General features: G+C 36.2%; 2 protein-coding genes across 3 annotated transcripts in view; one reads left to right on the top strand and one right to left on the bottom strand.

Moving 5' to 3' along the window:
* Positions 1-14968, bottom strand: part of LOC101083451 (olfactory receptor 8K1) — a 52519-nt gene that overhangs the window by 16023 nt on the left and 21528 nt on the right. The window contains exon 1 of one of the 2 annotated variants that reach the window (XM_023239840.2): positions 712-816. The exons of the other annotated variant lie outside the window; for it this stretch is intronic. The gene's annotated coding sequence lies outside the window, so the exon portion shown is untranslated. Of the gene's footprint in view, positions 1-711; positions 817-14968 lie in introns of those variants that run through there. 2 annotated transcript variants of the gene reach the window in all.
* On the top strand, positions 5741-6685 carry LOC101083205 (olfactory receptor 1052). The gene has a single exon (XM_003993344.2). The coding sequence runs from the start codon at positions 5747-5749 to the stop codon at positions 6683-6685; it is 939 nt and encodes a 312-aa protein (XP_003993393.1). The 5' UTR covers positions 5741-5746.

The raw sequence follows: 14968 nt of genomic DNA, 5'->3' as shown, positions 1-14968 counted from the left end.
GCTTTCTCCATAATTCTTAAAAGTCATTCTATTTATTTTCCAGGCTACTCAATCAGTTTATAAATCCCATTCTGAGTAAAGAAATCAAGTAGCAAGCAACTCAGTCGGGAAAAAAAAACAAAAAAAAACAAAACCAAAACCAAAAAACAAAAAACTAACAACTAAAATTTTTACAAGCTCATGCCTGGGAGTCCTTATATTAAAATTATTTGTAGTTTATAAAATATTGCATGGGTAATAATATATTTTAAAATATTCTTTTTCAAATATTTCATTGAATATATTCATATTAAAGAATATTATTAAACATTACATAGGACACATACTACAAATTATTTGTTGTTAATATGAAACCCATATGTAACTGTAGTTTATGCAGAAATCCTAACCTTAACAGTTTCTAGTTGATGAGACCAATATTGATGTTTTCAGATACTTTTGACTTCCTCTTCACTTGTCCAAATTCCACTATCAACTCTCACAGATCAAATGGATCTATGACATATAGTCAATTCATAGGATTTAGTGCCCTAAAAAGACAATTCTACTCCAGGGAACCCCGGTTAACAAAAAGTATAATGAATTTTTGTGGTGTGTTAGAAAGAATCTGCTGTCAGTGACCATGGGAGTGTCCATGATCAGAAGCCAGGAACCATGAGAAATTACCAGCATCCAAGTGATAATCAAAATTAACAAGTCCTATCTACTCACCTTTAATAGACTGGATTTTCTTCTCCTAAATTACTCTTGCTTTTCCTTTGGGCAGGGAGAATTTATGTTTCTCCTCTTCTTTGCAATGCTCCCTGAGGAAGTTACATGTAATTCATTCAGATGATGTGCCCAAATCATCTGAGAGATATTTTTAAGTTGCTTTGTGATACCTACTAATTATCGAGGATATCCTACATATTCCCTAGTGAAAACATGTAAGGGACAATTCAAGGAAAGGAACAAAACAACGTAAGTGATAATGTACAGCTCCATGGAGACCTACATGATATAAATACACTCATTCAGACTCAGTGATGAAAGTAACAATGGAAAATAGTTTGACATCAGCTTTATCCCAGTAAAACTGGAATAGCTCCAAAAATCATGGATACATTTGACAATAACATCGTAATTGGACAAGAATTTTTCTTGGAATTTATTATTAGAATACAAGCATATCAGTAGGCACTGGGTTAAAATACATCATTTAACCTCAGTAAGACAGATATTACTATTTCCATATTCAAAGGACACCAAACTCAGATAACTTGCCGAAAGTCACATGGCTGACAAGTAGAAGATTTGAAATTAAAGCCTCATCTTTAAATGACTGATATACATGCCTTGACCTTTCATATGGCAAACCTGTAACCATGATTGTAATACAATGTGTTGCCATAATGATTGCCTCAAGTATAATGTTTCCTGAGCTGAGATCCTACCAATCTTTGATTCCCACGAACTGTACTCATTAAGAGTAAAATCTATTGTCTTGTTTTCAAATTCACTAATTGTTTTTTATGCAGTATCTAGTTTGCTGTTAAAAAAAATAATGAATAAGAGATGCCTGAGTGGCTCAGTCAGTTAAGCGCCCGAAGCTTGATTTCAGCTCAGGTCATGATCTCAAAGTTTATGAGATTGAGCCCTGTGTCGGGCTCTGTACTGAGAGCCTGGTTGGGGTTCTTTCTCTCCTGCTTGAGATTCTCTCTCTCCCTCTCTCTGCCCCTCCCCTGCTTGTGGTCTCTCTCTCTCTCTTTCTCTCTCTCTCTCTCTCTCTCTCTCTCTCTCAAAATAAATAAATAAACTTAAAAAAAAAGAACAATAAAATGCTTATGACTGATATTTCCTCCTGCCCCTAGTAACTCATTTAGATTCTCTATCATAATTCCTGTTTCTCTTTTTAATATCCATGTTTTCCTCTAAATTCTTGCAAATATTTGCAATTGTTTTAAAGTCCTAATCTGCTATTTCTATTATCTCTGTTATTTCTAGGTCTAATACCGATGATTTATTTTTCCTGAGGTTATGGATAACATTTTCCTGTTTTTTCAACCTGCAGAGAAATACAACTTTAGATGCTAAACCTTGCAAACATTCTGCAGTTGAGTAGAGAATTTTTACATCTTTCTTTAAACAGTGTTGAGTTTTCTTTACTTTTATTTACTTGACATTCTTCTTAATCCTGTTGAAAGTTAATATTGAGCTGTGTTAAAATGGAGTATAGTGAATCTTTTCCTCTGGGGTGAGTTATTTTGTCTTTTGCTATCTCCACTGGAAGCCCTATATAGTCAATAAATTTCCTCACTAAGTGTTGACAGAATTTAAATATATCTGATATATCTTGTGTGAATCAGTAGCTTTCATCATACGGATTCCTGATGATTTCTTTCTCCCTGGTAGTTGTTCCTGATCTGGACTTATGGGGTCTTCTCTTAATATGTGCACTTCGGAAGTCATCCAAAGTCTCAAACGTCATGTCAACATCTTAATCACTTTGCTTAGGTCTTTCTACTCCAGGACTAAGCTCCCACATTTCAGGCACCCCAGCCCTTCCTGATCTGATTTTGTCTTTTCGTTTCAATGTGACTATTGTGTTCTCCATGTGTTCCCAACCACCACCCCGTGTCAGGAACCAGTAAACGTGCCCCTTACAGATCACAGTAGTGTGCTGCCAATCATCAAATATCTGAAAACATCTGTCACATGTGTGTTCTCCAATTTTCAGTGGTTTTCCGCAGCAGGCTTATTAAAATCCAGATTCCAGTTACAGAGATTGACAAAAGCGTTCAGATAAGACATGCTACCAATTTTCCCTTATCAGTCTGATTTTTAGCATCCTCTTATTTCCCTCCATGATTATCTACTTTTTTTGAACATATATCTAGATATTCTGATGTAAGTGTCTTTGGGAGGATGTTTATTCTCCAATCTTTCTTAAAATGAATATTCCATTATTTTTGATAACCCCTCATCTCTAGTTTGTACCATAATGCCTAGAGTGTATCATCCATCAGTAAACATTAGTTTGGTGAGTGTAAGCACTGACTCTAAGCCGGATTTCAAGCAGGATTTCTTCCAAGTCATTCTGCATGTTAAACCAAGAATAGAGATAGGTGTCCTAACCATCAGAAATTTGCTTGTTTACTGTGTGTGCGTACATTGCTTTTAAAGTAGTAACATTTGCCAGTGTCCTTATCTTGAACATCTGCATAAAGACAAAGTTTGGGGGAACCTGGGTGGCTCAGTTGGTTGAGCAACCAACTCTTGATTTCTGTCCAGGTCATGATCTCATAGGCCATGGGATGGAGAGCCCTGGGCTCTGCACTGACAGTGGAGAACCTGCTTGGGATTTTTTCTCTCTCTCTCTCTCTCTCTTTCTCTTCCTCTCCCCCCTCAAAATAAATAAATAAACTTCAAAAAAGAAAAAAGACAAAGTTTGTAACAAGCCTAGAAACCTCTAACTATTTATCATTTAGGTAATTCACTTTTTTTGTGAACAGATTTATCTTCAGTTATTGTTCCTATTATATGCTACTGAATTTCAAAAATCTCCCCATCTTTTTTTGATGTTTTCTTAAATTATTAATAGCATTTTAGTTAATTATACACTTTAGGGAGATAGAGAAATCATGGGAAAGTGTAAATTCCCTTGAGAGACAGTGTCCTAAGTTACTGTAAAACATTCAAGCTGTCATAAATCTCCTTAGAGGCCAATGCCAAGTGTGTGCATATATACAGATGTCCCTTCTGCACAAACTTGTCCTCTTAGAGGAAAAGTATTAAATATGTTAAAACTGTTCATTAGTTTGTTATTTTGCTCCTTGTACATTAATAGATAAAATTTGCCTTCAATTATTTTACCTGGAGTTATCTTTAGATACATACTATTAATATAATAACTCTGTATATCACATAATTATTAACGGAAACTCTTTTTCACCAATCAAAAACATGGAAAAGTACACAGAGTTTCTAAAGCTGAAAGATTAAAATATTTTTGGTAAGTTCAATTAGTTTTGTAAGCTTTTTTTTCTTTTTCTTTGAATTTCCTCATAATTAGATTAGGTAGAAAATTTGTTTTAAGTCTTGTAGAATCATATGAGTGCTAAGAATATTAGAGATTATGTCATCTAACTCAACACCTTATCATTCAATTCTGCATCAGTATCATCTTAAATTTTGCAGAGGATGGGGATCTCTGAATAAGCACTATAATTGAATTTCTAAATTCCATTTGGAAGTGCCGTGTTTTTAAGTATGCTCACGATGAACACTGTTTGCAATAGACAATCTTTCCTTGAGAAAATGTTTTTTAGTTGGTGTTCTGAAAAGAAGAAGCAGACAGTTCCATGAGAATTCTAACCAATGCAACTTTCTGCAGTGATGGAAATGTCTATAATTTCTGTTGTTCAGCATATTGACTACCAGTCACATATGGGTCTTGAGCACTTGAATGAGGACTAGTTCACATAATTTAAATTTAATTCAGTTTCACTTTATGTGTAAATATTTTCATGAAATCACACTGCATAGGATACTTGGGACGTGATACACTAATGTTATATTCAGTAATGAAAAGTCTGGGCTTAACATCATTGGTTGAAAGCACTCATGCACTGTGGCAAATATACTGATAGTTTCTGAGCAACATATGAGAAATTGTGAAAATTTATGGGCCAGTAATTTATCAAAGGAAATGTTAAACCATCCATTTACATTTACATTTAAATGCCATTTTAAATAAAATGAGCCAGATATTAAAAATTGGGGAAAGGTAAATTGGTTGACTAAAATATTTTTTTCATGATCTATATTTGTCCACATCTTCCCTTAAAGAAACTCACATAGCAATTGCCTATCAATATATTGCTTATCTACCTACATATATATCATCTATTACCTATCATCTATCTATCTATCTATCTATCTATCTATCTATCTATCTATCATCTATCTATCCATCTATCTATCATCTATCATCTGTCTATCTTTTGTCTAATCTACATCTATCATTTTTCTGTTATATATATCTTACTATCTTTTCTATAATTTGAGTACTTATTGTACACTCAAAGCAATATTTAGCATCTTGCTTGCAATATCTCCTATTTTCTTTTCAATAATAATGTGACGTAGATGTAATTATATGCAGTCTGAGAAAAGATAAATGAGTTTGCCAAAGTCAGTAAGTCAGTAGTGATAAGTGATTTCCTGGGTCTCAGAGTAGGTGATTTCACTGGGGGTGTCCTTCCAAGGGCTCATCAGAAGCCATCACAAGAAGCCAGGGATCCATGTACTTTGAAGAGTATCATGGCACCAGCTTGAAGGTCAACCCCTGCCTTAGATCTTCTTGTAATTTATTTCTTTCAAGTCTAAATAAGAAGAGTTGAGACCATAGCTTAAATTTAACTTTGCAAATTCTTTTCACTTGCCATCAGTGTCCCTCATTCTGGTATCACCTTTCTTTCTATTGAGGTGAGCACCATAGAAACAGACTAAAATTTTTGAGAGTCTAAATGCTTTTTCAATATTTCCTTATGGGATAGAATCATAAGTAGCCTTGAAAAAAATTAAGAAGCAATTTAATAAAGCTCCAGCTATTATAAATGAGTAGACTTAGATTCAGCAAAATGATTTATTTAAAGACACAACTATAAACATGTTTCTGTTTGTTTTTACTAAATGCCAGACTGTCCTGTTTATTCTAATTCCTTTATTTTTTTTCATATCAGACTTCAAGATAAGGAATTAACAAATGGCCGAAGAAAATTTCACAGCTGTTACTGAATTTATTCTTTTGGGATTGACAGATAATGCTGACCTGAAAATCATGCTTTTTGTGTTGTTCTTGGTGATTTATGCAATTACCTTGGCAGGGAATCTGGGCATGATTTTCTTAATCCAAATCACTCCCAAGCTCCACACACCCATGTACTTTTTCCTAAGCTGCCTTTCATTTATAGATGCCTGCTATTCATCTGTTATTGCACCGAAAATGCTGATCAACTTCTTGGTTGTGAGGGAAACCATCTCATTATCTGCCTGCATAGTGCAGCATTTGTTTTTTGGGGTGTTTATCACCACAGAAGGCTTCTTGCTGTCATTGATGGCCTATGACCGCTATGTGGCCATTGCCAACCCTTTGCTTTACAGTGTAGTCATGTCTAAAAGGAAGTGTGTAGGGCTGGTCACTGGGTCATTCGTCGGTGGAATGCTCAACTCATTGATACACACAATAAGCTTGGGAAGACTGTCCTTTTGTGGGTCCAATGTTGTTAGCCACTTCTTCTGTGATGTTCCCCCACTGCTAAAGCTGTCGTGTTCTGATACATCCAAGAATGAGTTGCTGCTCTTAACTTTTTCTGGAGTCATTGCCATGGCTACTTTTTTGATTGTGGTCATTTCCTACATTTTCATTTTTATCACTATCCTGAGGATCAGTTCAGCAGCAGGTAGACAGAAAGCCTTCTCCACCTGTGCCTCTCACCTGACTTCTGTGACCATATTCTATGGTACCTTAAGCTTTAGTTACATTCAGCCAAGTTCCCAGTATTCTGTGGAGCAGGAGAAGGTGGTTTCTGTGTTCTATACACTAGTGATTCCCATGTTAAACCCACTTATTTACAGTCTGAGGAACAAAGAGGTAAAGGATGCTGTGAAAAGGGCCATAGAGATGAAACATTTCCCCTGTTAATTTCAAGTCCCTGTGAATTGTACAACAGTCCACCAGTCCCTTCTTTACTTAACTAACATTTGCATGAATTTAATTAACTGTAGTTTCTTAGTACAAACCATATATTCTACATACTCATTTTCACACGAGAAAACAAAAGTATTTCTACTTTTGTAGAAAGTGATTGAATTCATAACTGCATTTTAGAACAGATAACAAAGCTTAGCTCATGTGAGATATGTATCTGCATCAATTTTAATAAAATTAATTCAACAAAATTTATTTCATCACTTCCTAGAATTGTGTATTTTCTGATGTTTGGAAAACGGAAAGAAAAAAAATAGGCATATACTGTTGGAGATATAAAGAATTAGAGGTTCTTCTAAGATACCTAAAAATTATTTGCCCAGAAAGGTAACAGCATACATTTTTCTTTTATTTGTAAAAATTGCATTAAATGTATGTATGTATGTATGTATGTATTAATTTTTTTTCATTTAGAGCGAGACAGCATGAGTAAGGGAGGAACAGAGAAAGAGGGGGGCAGAAGATCTGAAGTGGGTTCTCTGTTGACAGCAGTGAGCCCAAGGCTAGGCTTGAACTCACAAACCATGACATCATAACCCGGGTGGAAGCCAAGAGGTTCAGCCGACTGAGCCACCCAGGCACCCCAAAACTTGCATTAAATTTTAAACATGGGAAAATCTCCCTGGTGACTAAAAAGACAGGTATTATTTCAAGGGATATTTTCCAAACAGCAGCTACTTGTCTACTGTTCTTCTTAGATATGAGTGACCTCATTTTGAGAAAATGATAGTTACAATCGTCAACACGCAATAATGTGCTTTCCCTAAATAATTAATAAATTAATTTTAGTTTTTGTGTTTATTCATGTATATTTTGTCCTATATATATATGCTTATTCAAATATCTGAAACTGTTATTGACCTAAATCCATATATATTATATATTTTCTTTCTTTATACTCATGAAGGCTTGCTTCTATGCCTTAACTTTCTCTGGAGTGAATAAACCGGTTTCCTGAGTTCCCTGAGCTGCCCTAACAAATGTATCAAGCGTGAGGAATGGGGTCATTGGAACCTCTGATTTGGACTCAGTTGGTCAGAGTCACAATAAACAAACTGGTCATGGAGTTGGCATCTGAAGGGGGGGACGGGAGGGGGGCGGGCAGTCTGTGGGACTGAACCCTTAACCCGGAGGATCTGACACTATCTCTGGGTAGAGGGAGTCAATATTGAGTTGAATTGCAGGACTCTCTCTGCTGTTAGAAATTTCTTGCCACTAACATCAACAGAGTTAGGCTGGCCATTGCTGCTGCGTGGACTGCAGCATAAAGAGAACAGTAGGAGGGCTAAAAGGAAAAGAGAGGAAAACTGGCGGCCAAGACTTGTTTGCGCAATGCCAGGGGCTGTTAGTTCTCACCAACACTATGTGGTGTTCTGGCTGGAAATAACATAAAGATTTAACTGAGAAAAAAAAATGTGGGAAAACCACACGCACACACACACACACGTGCACATGTACACATACACACACATACACACACTGGAATTTGGGTACAGAATGATTAGTGGTACCTCCATACAAATGTAATGAGAACTTTCCACTCCAAAGCTTGTTATTTGGTCCATGTTTCTTTCTTTTCTATGTCTTAATCTCTGAAGAGGGAAGCTGGCTGCCCAATGACTACTTTTGAGATGATAACAGGAGCCTCAAGATTTCTGCTTCAGGTGTTTCAGTTCTAGTCCCCAGTGGAGGATCATTTAAAGACTAATTTAGTAGGGGTGCCTGGGTGGCTCAGGTGGTTAAGCGTTTGACTTCAGCCTAGGTCATGATCTTGTTGTTCCCGAGTTCAAGCTCCGCGTCGGGCTCTGTACTGACAGCTCTGAGCCTGGAGCTTGTTTCAGATTCTCTCTCTCTCTCTCTCTCTGTCTCCACCCTGCCCCCACTCATGCTCTATCTCTCTCAAAAATAAATAAAACATTAAAAAATTTAAACAAGAGTAATTTAGTAAATTCAAAACCTTCTCTCTTTTTAAGTTTCCTCTTTCTCTTCATTCAAGATTTAAAACAAAACAAAAATGCCAAGAAAATACTTCACATGCTGGAATCTTACAATTTAGAAAAATTCCATTGAATACATTTAAAAATCAGGCTCTGTAATCTGACACGCACTTACTGGCTTAGTTCGGTAAGTACTCAGTGATTCGTTAGTTTTCCTTCATTTAATAATACCAACATTTACCATTAACAAACAAAAATAAATCTGAGGGAAATATATTTGCATTCACATTAAATTAAATTAAGTACAATTTTGTGTATTTTTGAGTTCTTTAAACATTTCTTTTTAATGTTTATTTTTTTATTTAAAATTTGTTTTACATTTATTTATTTTTTGAGAGACAGAGAGACAGAGTACAAGTTGGGGAGGGGCAGAGAGAGAGAAGGAGACACAGAATCTGAAGCAGGCTCCAGGCTCTGAGCTGTCAGCACAGAACCCAATGCAGGGCTTGAACTCACAAACCATGAGATCATGACCTGAGCCAAAGTGGGATGCTTAACTGACTGAGCCACCCAGGCACCCCAATGTGTATTTATTTTTGAGAAAAAAAGTGCAAGTGATGGAGGGAAAGGGAGAAAGAGGGACAGGGGATCCAAGACATGTTCTGTGCTGACAGCAGAGAGCCCAGTGCCATGTTCAAACTCATAAATTTTGAGATCATGATCTAAGACAAAGTCGGATGCTTAACCAACTAAGCCACCCAGGTTCTTCAATGTATTTTTGAGTTCTACGACTGTGAAGGTCAGTAGATGCAATCTGGGATTCTCAAAGCCCATGAGTCAGTTGAAAATATATTCCAATGATTTTATTTTTGGTAGTTCATAACTGACAAGCCAGGCATATTCAACTAGTTAACAAAAATCTCTCTACATAAACAGGGAAAAACCCCAGACATTCCTGTTGTAAAAAATACAACTGTAAAATGATCATATTTATAAACAGATTTTGGAATGTATATGATATGGATATGAATTTAAAATATATACTACAATCATTCAGAGGGATAGAAGCCATTTCTATAAAGTTATTTCCAACAATATAATAATTATCATAGTTGTAATATTATTAATAATGCATAATGTCAACGTCTATACAGAACATGCATAACTCATTGCGTTTCACTTTATTGCACTTTGCAAATCCTACTTTTTTTTTTTACAACTCAAAGGTTTGTGGCAACCCTGCATCGAGCAAGTGTATTGGCACTATGTTTCCAACAGCCTCTGCTCATTTTATGTCTGTGTTGCATTTTGGTAATCTCACAATATTTCAGACTTTTTCATTATCATTATATTTGAACTGCTGCAATCTCATAAAAAAAAGTTAATGGAGGTGAGGTGGTTTGAATAGAGAAATGTTGGCTAACTGCAGAAGGAAGAAGGACAAGGAACTGTATCCGGTCAGCATTTCCTTTTGGATTGCCTCATCCTACTACAACTCCTCCCATCCTCAGTGTTGGATGAAGAGTTGCTTCTTCTGGATGAACAAAGAAAGTGGTTTCTTGAGATGGCATCTATTCCTGGTAAAGATGTTGTGAAGATTATTGAAAGGGCAACAATGGATTTAGAATATTAGATAAATGTAGTTGATAAAGTCGGGTCAGGGTTTGAGAGGATCTACTCCAATTTTAAAGTAGTTCTACTGTGGGTAAAATGCTACCAAAAAGAATTGCATGCTACAGAGAAATTCATCTGAGAAAGAAAGAATCAATTGAGGCAGTGAATTTCATTGTCATCTTGCTTTAAAAAAATTGCCTCAGCCACCCCAGCCTTCAGCAACACCACCCCATCAGTCAGCAGCGACCAACATGGAGGCAACACTCTCCATTACCAAAAAGATTACAACTTTCTGGAAGCTCAGATGATGATGGTTAGTGCATTTTTTGAAATTGAGATATGTACATTGTCTTTTAGACATAATGCTATTGCATACTTAATAGACAATAGTATAGTGTAAACACAACTTATATAGGCCCTGGGGAATCAAAACATTCGTTTCTCTCGGTTTAGTGTGATACAGCTTTATTGTGATACTGGCTTTAATGTGGCAGTAATCTGCATTATCTCCAAGGTATGCCCGTACAATATATTGAGTATTGTCCCGATTCATGTAAACAGCCAAAGGCTGCTGACCACAGTGATTAGACAAATAAAAGGAACAAGGTACAACTCAGGAATATCTATCAACCCCATGAAAAGAACCTTCACGGATCAACCTATACAGTTTGTCATTGAAAGAGCTGCTGAAAACCAGAGACGTCAACAGAGACCGAGTGGGGAATCTGGGCTTCTTTTTTCCCTCTGGCAGTCATGAGGCAGTTCCTCCTTCCTCTGCTAAGCACTATCAGAGAAAGGTTATTAAACAGACAAGATAAAAGATGATTCGTTGACTTGTAATATAAAACTGTTCAAGTTTCAGATCTGTGAAAGACATCAGACCCAAAGGTACACATATTGTATAAGTACACTTACAGGAAATGCCCCAATGGATGAAATCATGGAGGCAGGAAAGAGATTGTTGGTTGCTTGAGGCTGGGGTTTGGAGGTGTTGATGAAGAATGAGGAGTAACTACTAAGTACTAATAGGCACGAGGTCTCTTTCCGGGGTAATGAAAATGTCCTAAAATTGATTGTGGTGTTGGTTGTACAACTCTGTGAATATCCTATAATCATTGAATTGTACATTTAGAATGGGTGAATTGTATGGCTTGTAAATTATATCTCAATGAGACCGCTATAAAAATAAAAATAGCGACAAGGGGAAAAAAGTCCATTTACGTGACTATTACTAGATCTGAAATCAGGAGGTTAATCTATGTATAATCCACCTTGCAAGAGACAGAAATCACATTTATCTAATAGGTATTAAATTCTTTATGGTAGACAAAACATGTGAAAGTTTAATGACTTTGTAAAAAATTAAAACTTGAAAGAAATCTTTATAATGTTCTATTTCTAAATCAATTTTTTGAAAATAAGTCTCTAATTTCTATGGAATCAAGGTGCACTGTGATGACCAAGGAAAAATTTTATGAAGACGTAAGTTTTAAAAACACCAACATTTTCAGGGGTGCTTGGGTGGCTCTGTTGGTTAAACATCTGAATCTTGATTTTGGATCAGGTCATGATCTCATGGTTCATGGTTTTGTGTCTCACGTTGTGCTCTGCACTGACAGTGTGGAGCTTGCTGGGGATTATCTCTCTCCCTCTCTCTCTGTCTCTCCCCTGCTCATGGTCTCTCTCTCTCTCTCTCTCTCTCAAAATAAATAAATAAACTTTAAATAATACTACTACTACTAATAAGCTCTCTCAAAATAAATAAAAAACTTTAAAAAATAATAATTAATAACAACAATAATAATAATGCCATTTTCTATGACAGAATAAAATCTGAATTTTTACTTTGTCTACTCTATGGTTGACTGATTTCTATTATTTTGAGCTGTGCATTAGATAAATAGGCAGATACCTCTGACCATATATTTTGTTATTATTTCATTTCATGTGCTATTTGATGAAAGTTTGTTGAGATTTAAAGAATATCATCCAAAGTATTTTAATCCTTATCATGAAGGAAACAATCAAGGTAAGACAGTGTAAATATAATATGAATTTCTGCTGAAATATAACACAGGAAGGAATAGGAAGGCACACCCTTTGTGCCTTCCAGGGAGTCACTCACACATACTAGAAATTAGAATAGAGTTTCTCCTGTAATATGACTTCTGAGATTTCTCTACCTCATAGCATTCCTGTTCAGCTCTCCAAGTGGAATTCTGAGATACGTGTGGCACCAGTTGTCAATTCCCACATCCTTCTTCTTTCCCAGTGGTGCCTTTCTCTAATTAAGGAATCATATTCAGATACAATTTGACATCTGGGAATATTATGATTATTGTAGGTCATTAGATATTTAATGAATCATAGATCGTTCCTTATTCCAAATATAATATCATTTAACTTTCATACGCAAGATTCTCAGTTATCTCTCTCTCTCTCCCTCTCTTTCTTTCTCATATTTTCAGGAGCTCTTTTGATGACAAACTGTGTAGGTTGACTGATAAGGTTTTTGTTTTTTTTTTTCATGAGGTGGATAAAGTTATAGCTTGTTCTTTTTATCTGCGTCACCACTGTGCTGAACAGCCGTTGGGTGTTAACATGAATCAGGGCAATATTCAATGTATTCTACTTCATTGGGGAGGTGTTTTTCACATCTTAGTCTATATGAATGGCACACCCGAAAATAACATGGTGCCCAACCTTCACAACTGCAGGTAATGCTCTACCTTTCTCCATTATATCATTTAGGAATGTTTTTCCCATGCATTTAATGGGTCACTCAACAGATCATGGCTCAAGAAAGAGGGCCATGTTTTTCATTAAAAAAAAAAGTGATGGACTGTTGAACTTCATGGCTTTTCACTAGCTCTGTTGCACAACATCAGAGTCAATATATTCTCTTGTCCTTATGTTAATTTTCCAAATGGGTGAAGCTTGGATGAAATTTCAGCAAAGCCTAAGGAGTAGAAGATGATTGAGAATAAATAGTTCCCTTACAGGCCTCCCCCACCCCCCCCAACTTTTTTTTTTTTGGAAAGAGTATCTACCTCTTATAGTGTCCCTGGCAGAATTCCTACTACAAATCACTAACAATGACGTTTTTGTTTTTTTTTTGTTTTTTTTTTTTTGTAATTCTGCTTCTCCTTACCTTTTATTTCTCAAAAGGAGTCAAACTTTGAACATAAATATAAAAATATAAACCTCCTTGTTTATTTCTTTTCAGGATGTTTCTGATAACTTAATGCTAATTCTTGCCCTCCTCCAATTTATTAGAGATTTGCTCAGGCTTTGTTCTGCATTCACTTTGTTATGGCTGTCTATTTGAGCAAAATCACCCTTACAAGATGCCTGATTAGGAGCAACTGTGTGGCTCAATCAGTTAAACATCCAACTCTTGATTTTGGCTCAGGTCATAATCGCACGGTTTTGTGACATTGACTCCTGCATTGGGGTCTGGGCCTGACAGTGGAGCCTGATTGGGATTCTTTTACTTCCCCTCTCTCTGCCCCTCCCCCCTCTTTCTCTCTCTCTCTCTCACTCTCTCTCTCTCAAAATGAACAAACATTTAAAAAACCCCAAATGCCTGATTAATTAATTAATTAATTAATTACTGTGAGTTCATTTATTTGTAATTAACTGATTTTATCGTTCTTGAATTCTTTTTCTGTGCAGACGTGGCTTCCATTATTTTATGAATCTCTCTGCTATTTCTCCTTTTCTAGTCTGACATCAGCTTACGGGAAATTTTACTCTCTGTCATCTCTGGGATGACATCAGTGAAGCATAAAGATGACATTAAGAGACAATAAAGGTTACGTCTTAAGGGCATGAAGCCTTAGTAATGAACTAGACCACCCAGCTTTGAAGCCTGGTTCTAACACCTAATGAGTGTGTACTCTGACAGCTTACTTAACCCCTCTGAATCACCATTTTATAAATTAAAAAATAAAAATTCTAATACAGTCTATCTCACAGAGCTGTTGTGAGGACAAAATTCAAGACGCGAAGAATGCCTGTCATACAGTACCCAAAGATGAGATAATATTACCTACTAGTCTTTATGACCATCACAAAGATTCCTTTTTTTTTTTTTTTTTCAACGTTTATTTACTTTTTGGGACAGAGAGAGACAGAGCATGAACGGGGAGCGGCAGAGAGAGAGAGGGAGACACAGAATCGGAAACAGGCTCCAGGCTCTGAGCCATCAGCCCAGAGCCTGACGCGGGGCTCGAACTCACAGACCGCGAGATCGTGACCTGGCTGAAGTCTGACGCTTAACCGACTGCACCACCCAGGCGCCCCACAAAGATTCCTATTAAGGACATCAACAGTTTGATAAAATTGATTCTTACATGATACTGTATTATGCAATATAGTTTTTTTTTTCTATTTTGAGACTTTATTTTTTACGAGAAGTTTTAGGTTTAGTGTAAACTTAAGAGGGTACAGAGATTTCTCATATATTCCCTGTCCCAACAAATGCATAGCCTCCCCATGTCCCATTATCCACATTCCCCAGTAGAGAGGTACAGTTGTTACATTTGATGAACCTACACTGATACGTCATTTTCACTGAAACTCTATCATTTATATTACAAATCATCCTTGGTGTTGTACTTTTCTATTGCTTCAGACAAATATATAACATCTCGTATCCGCCATT

This window comes from Felis catus, chromosome D1, assembly GCF_018350175.1.
Source record: "Felis catus isolate Fca126 chromosome D1, F.catus_Fca126_mat1.0, whole genome shotgun sequence".
NCBI lineage: Eukaryota > Metazoa > Chordata > Mammalia > Carnivora > Felidae > Felis > Felis catus.
This window is presented reverse-complemented; position numbering and strand designations above follow the sequence as displayed.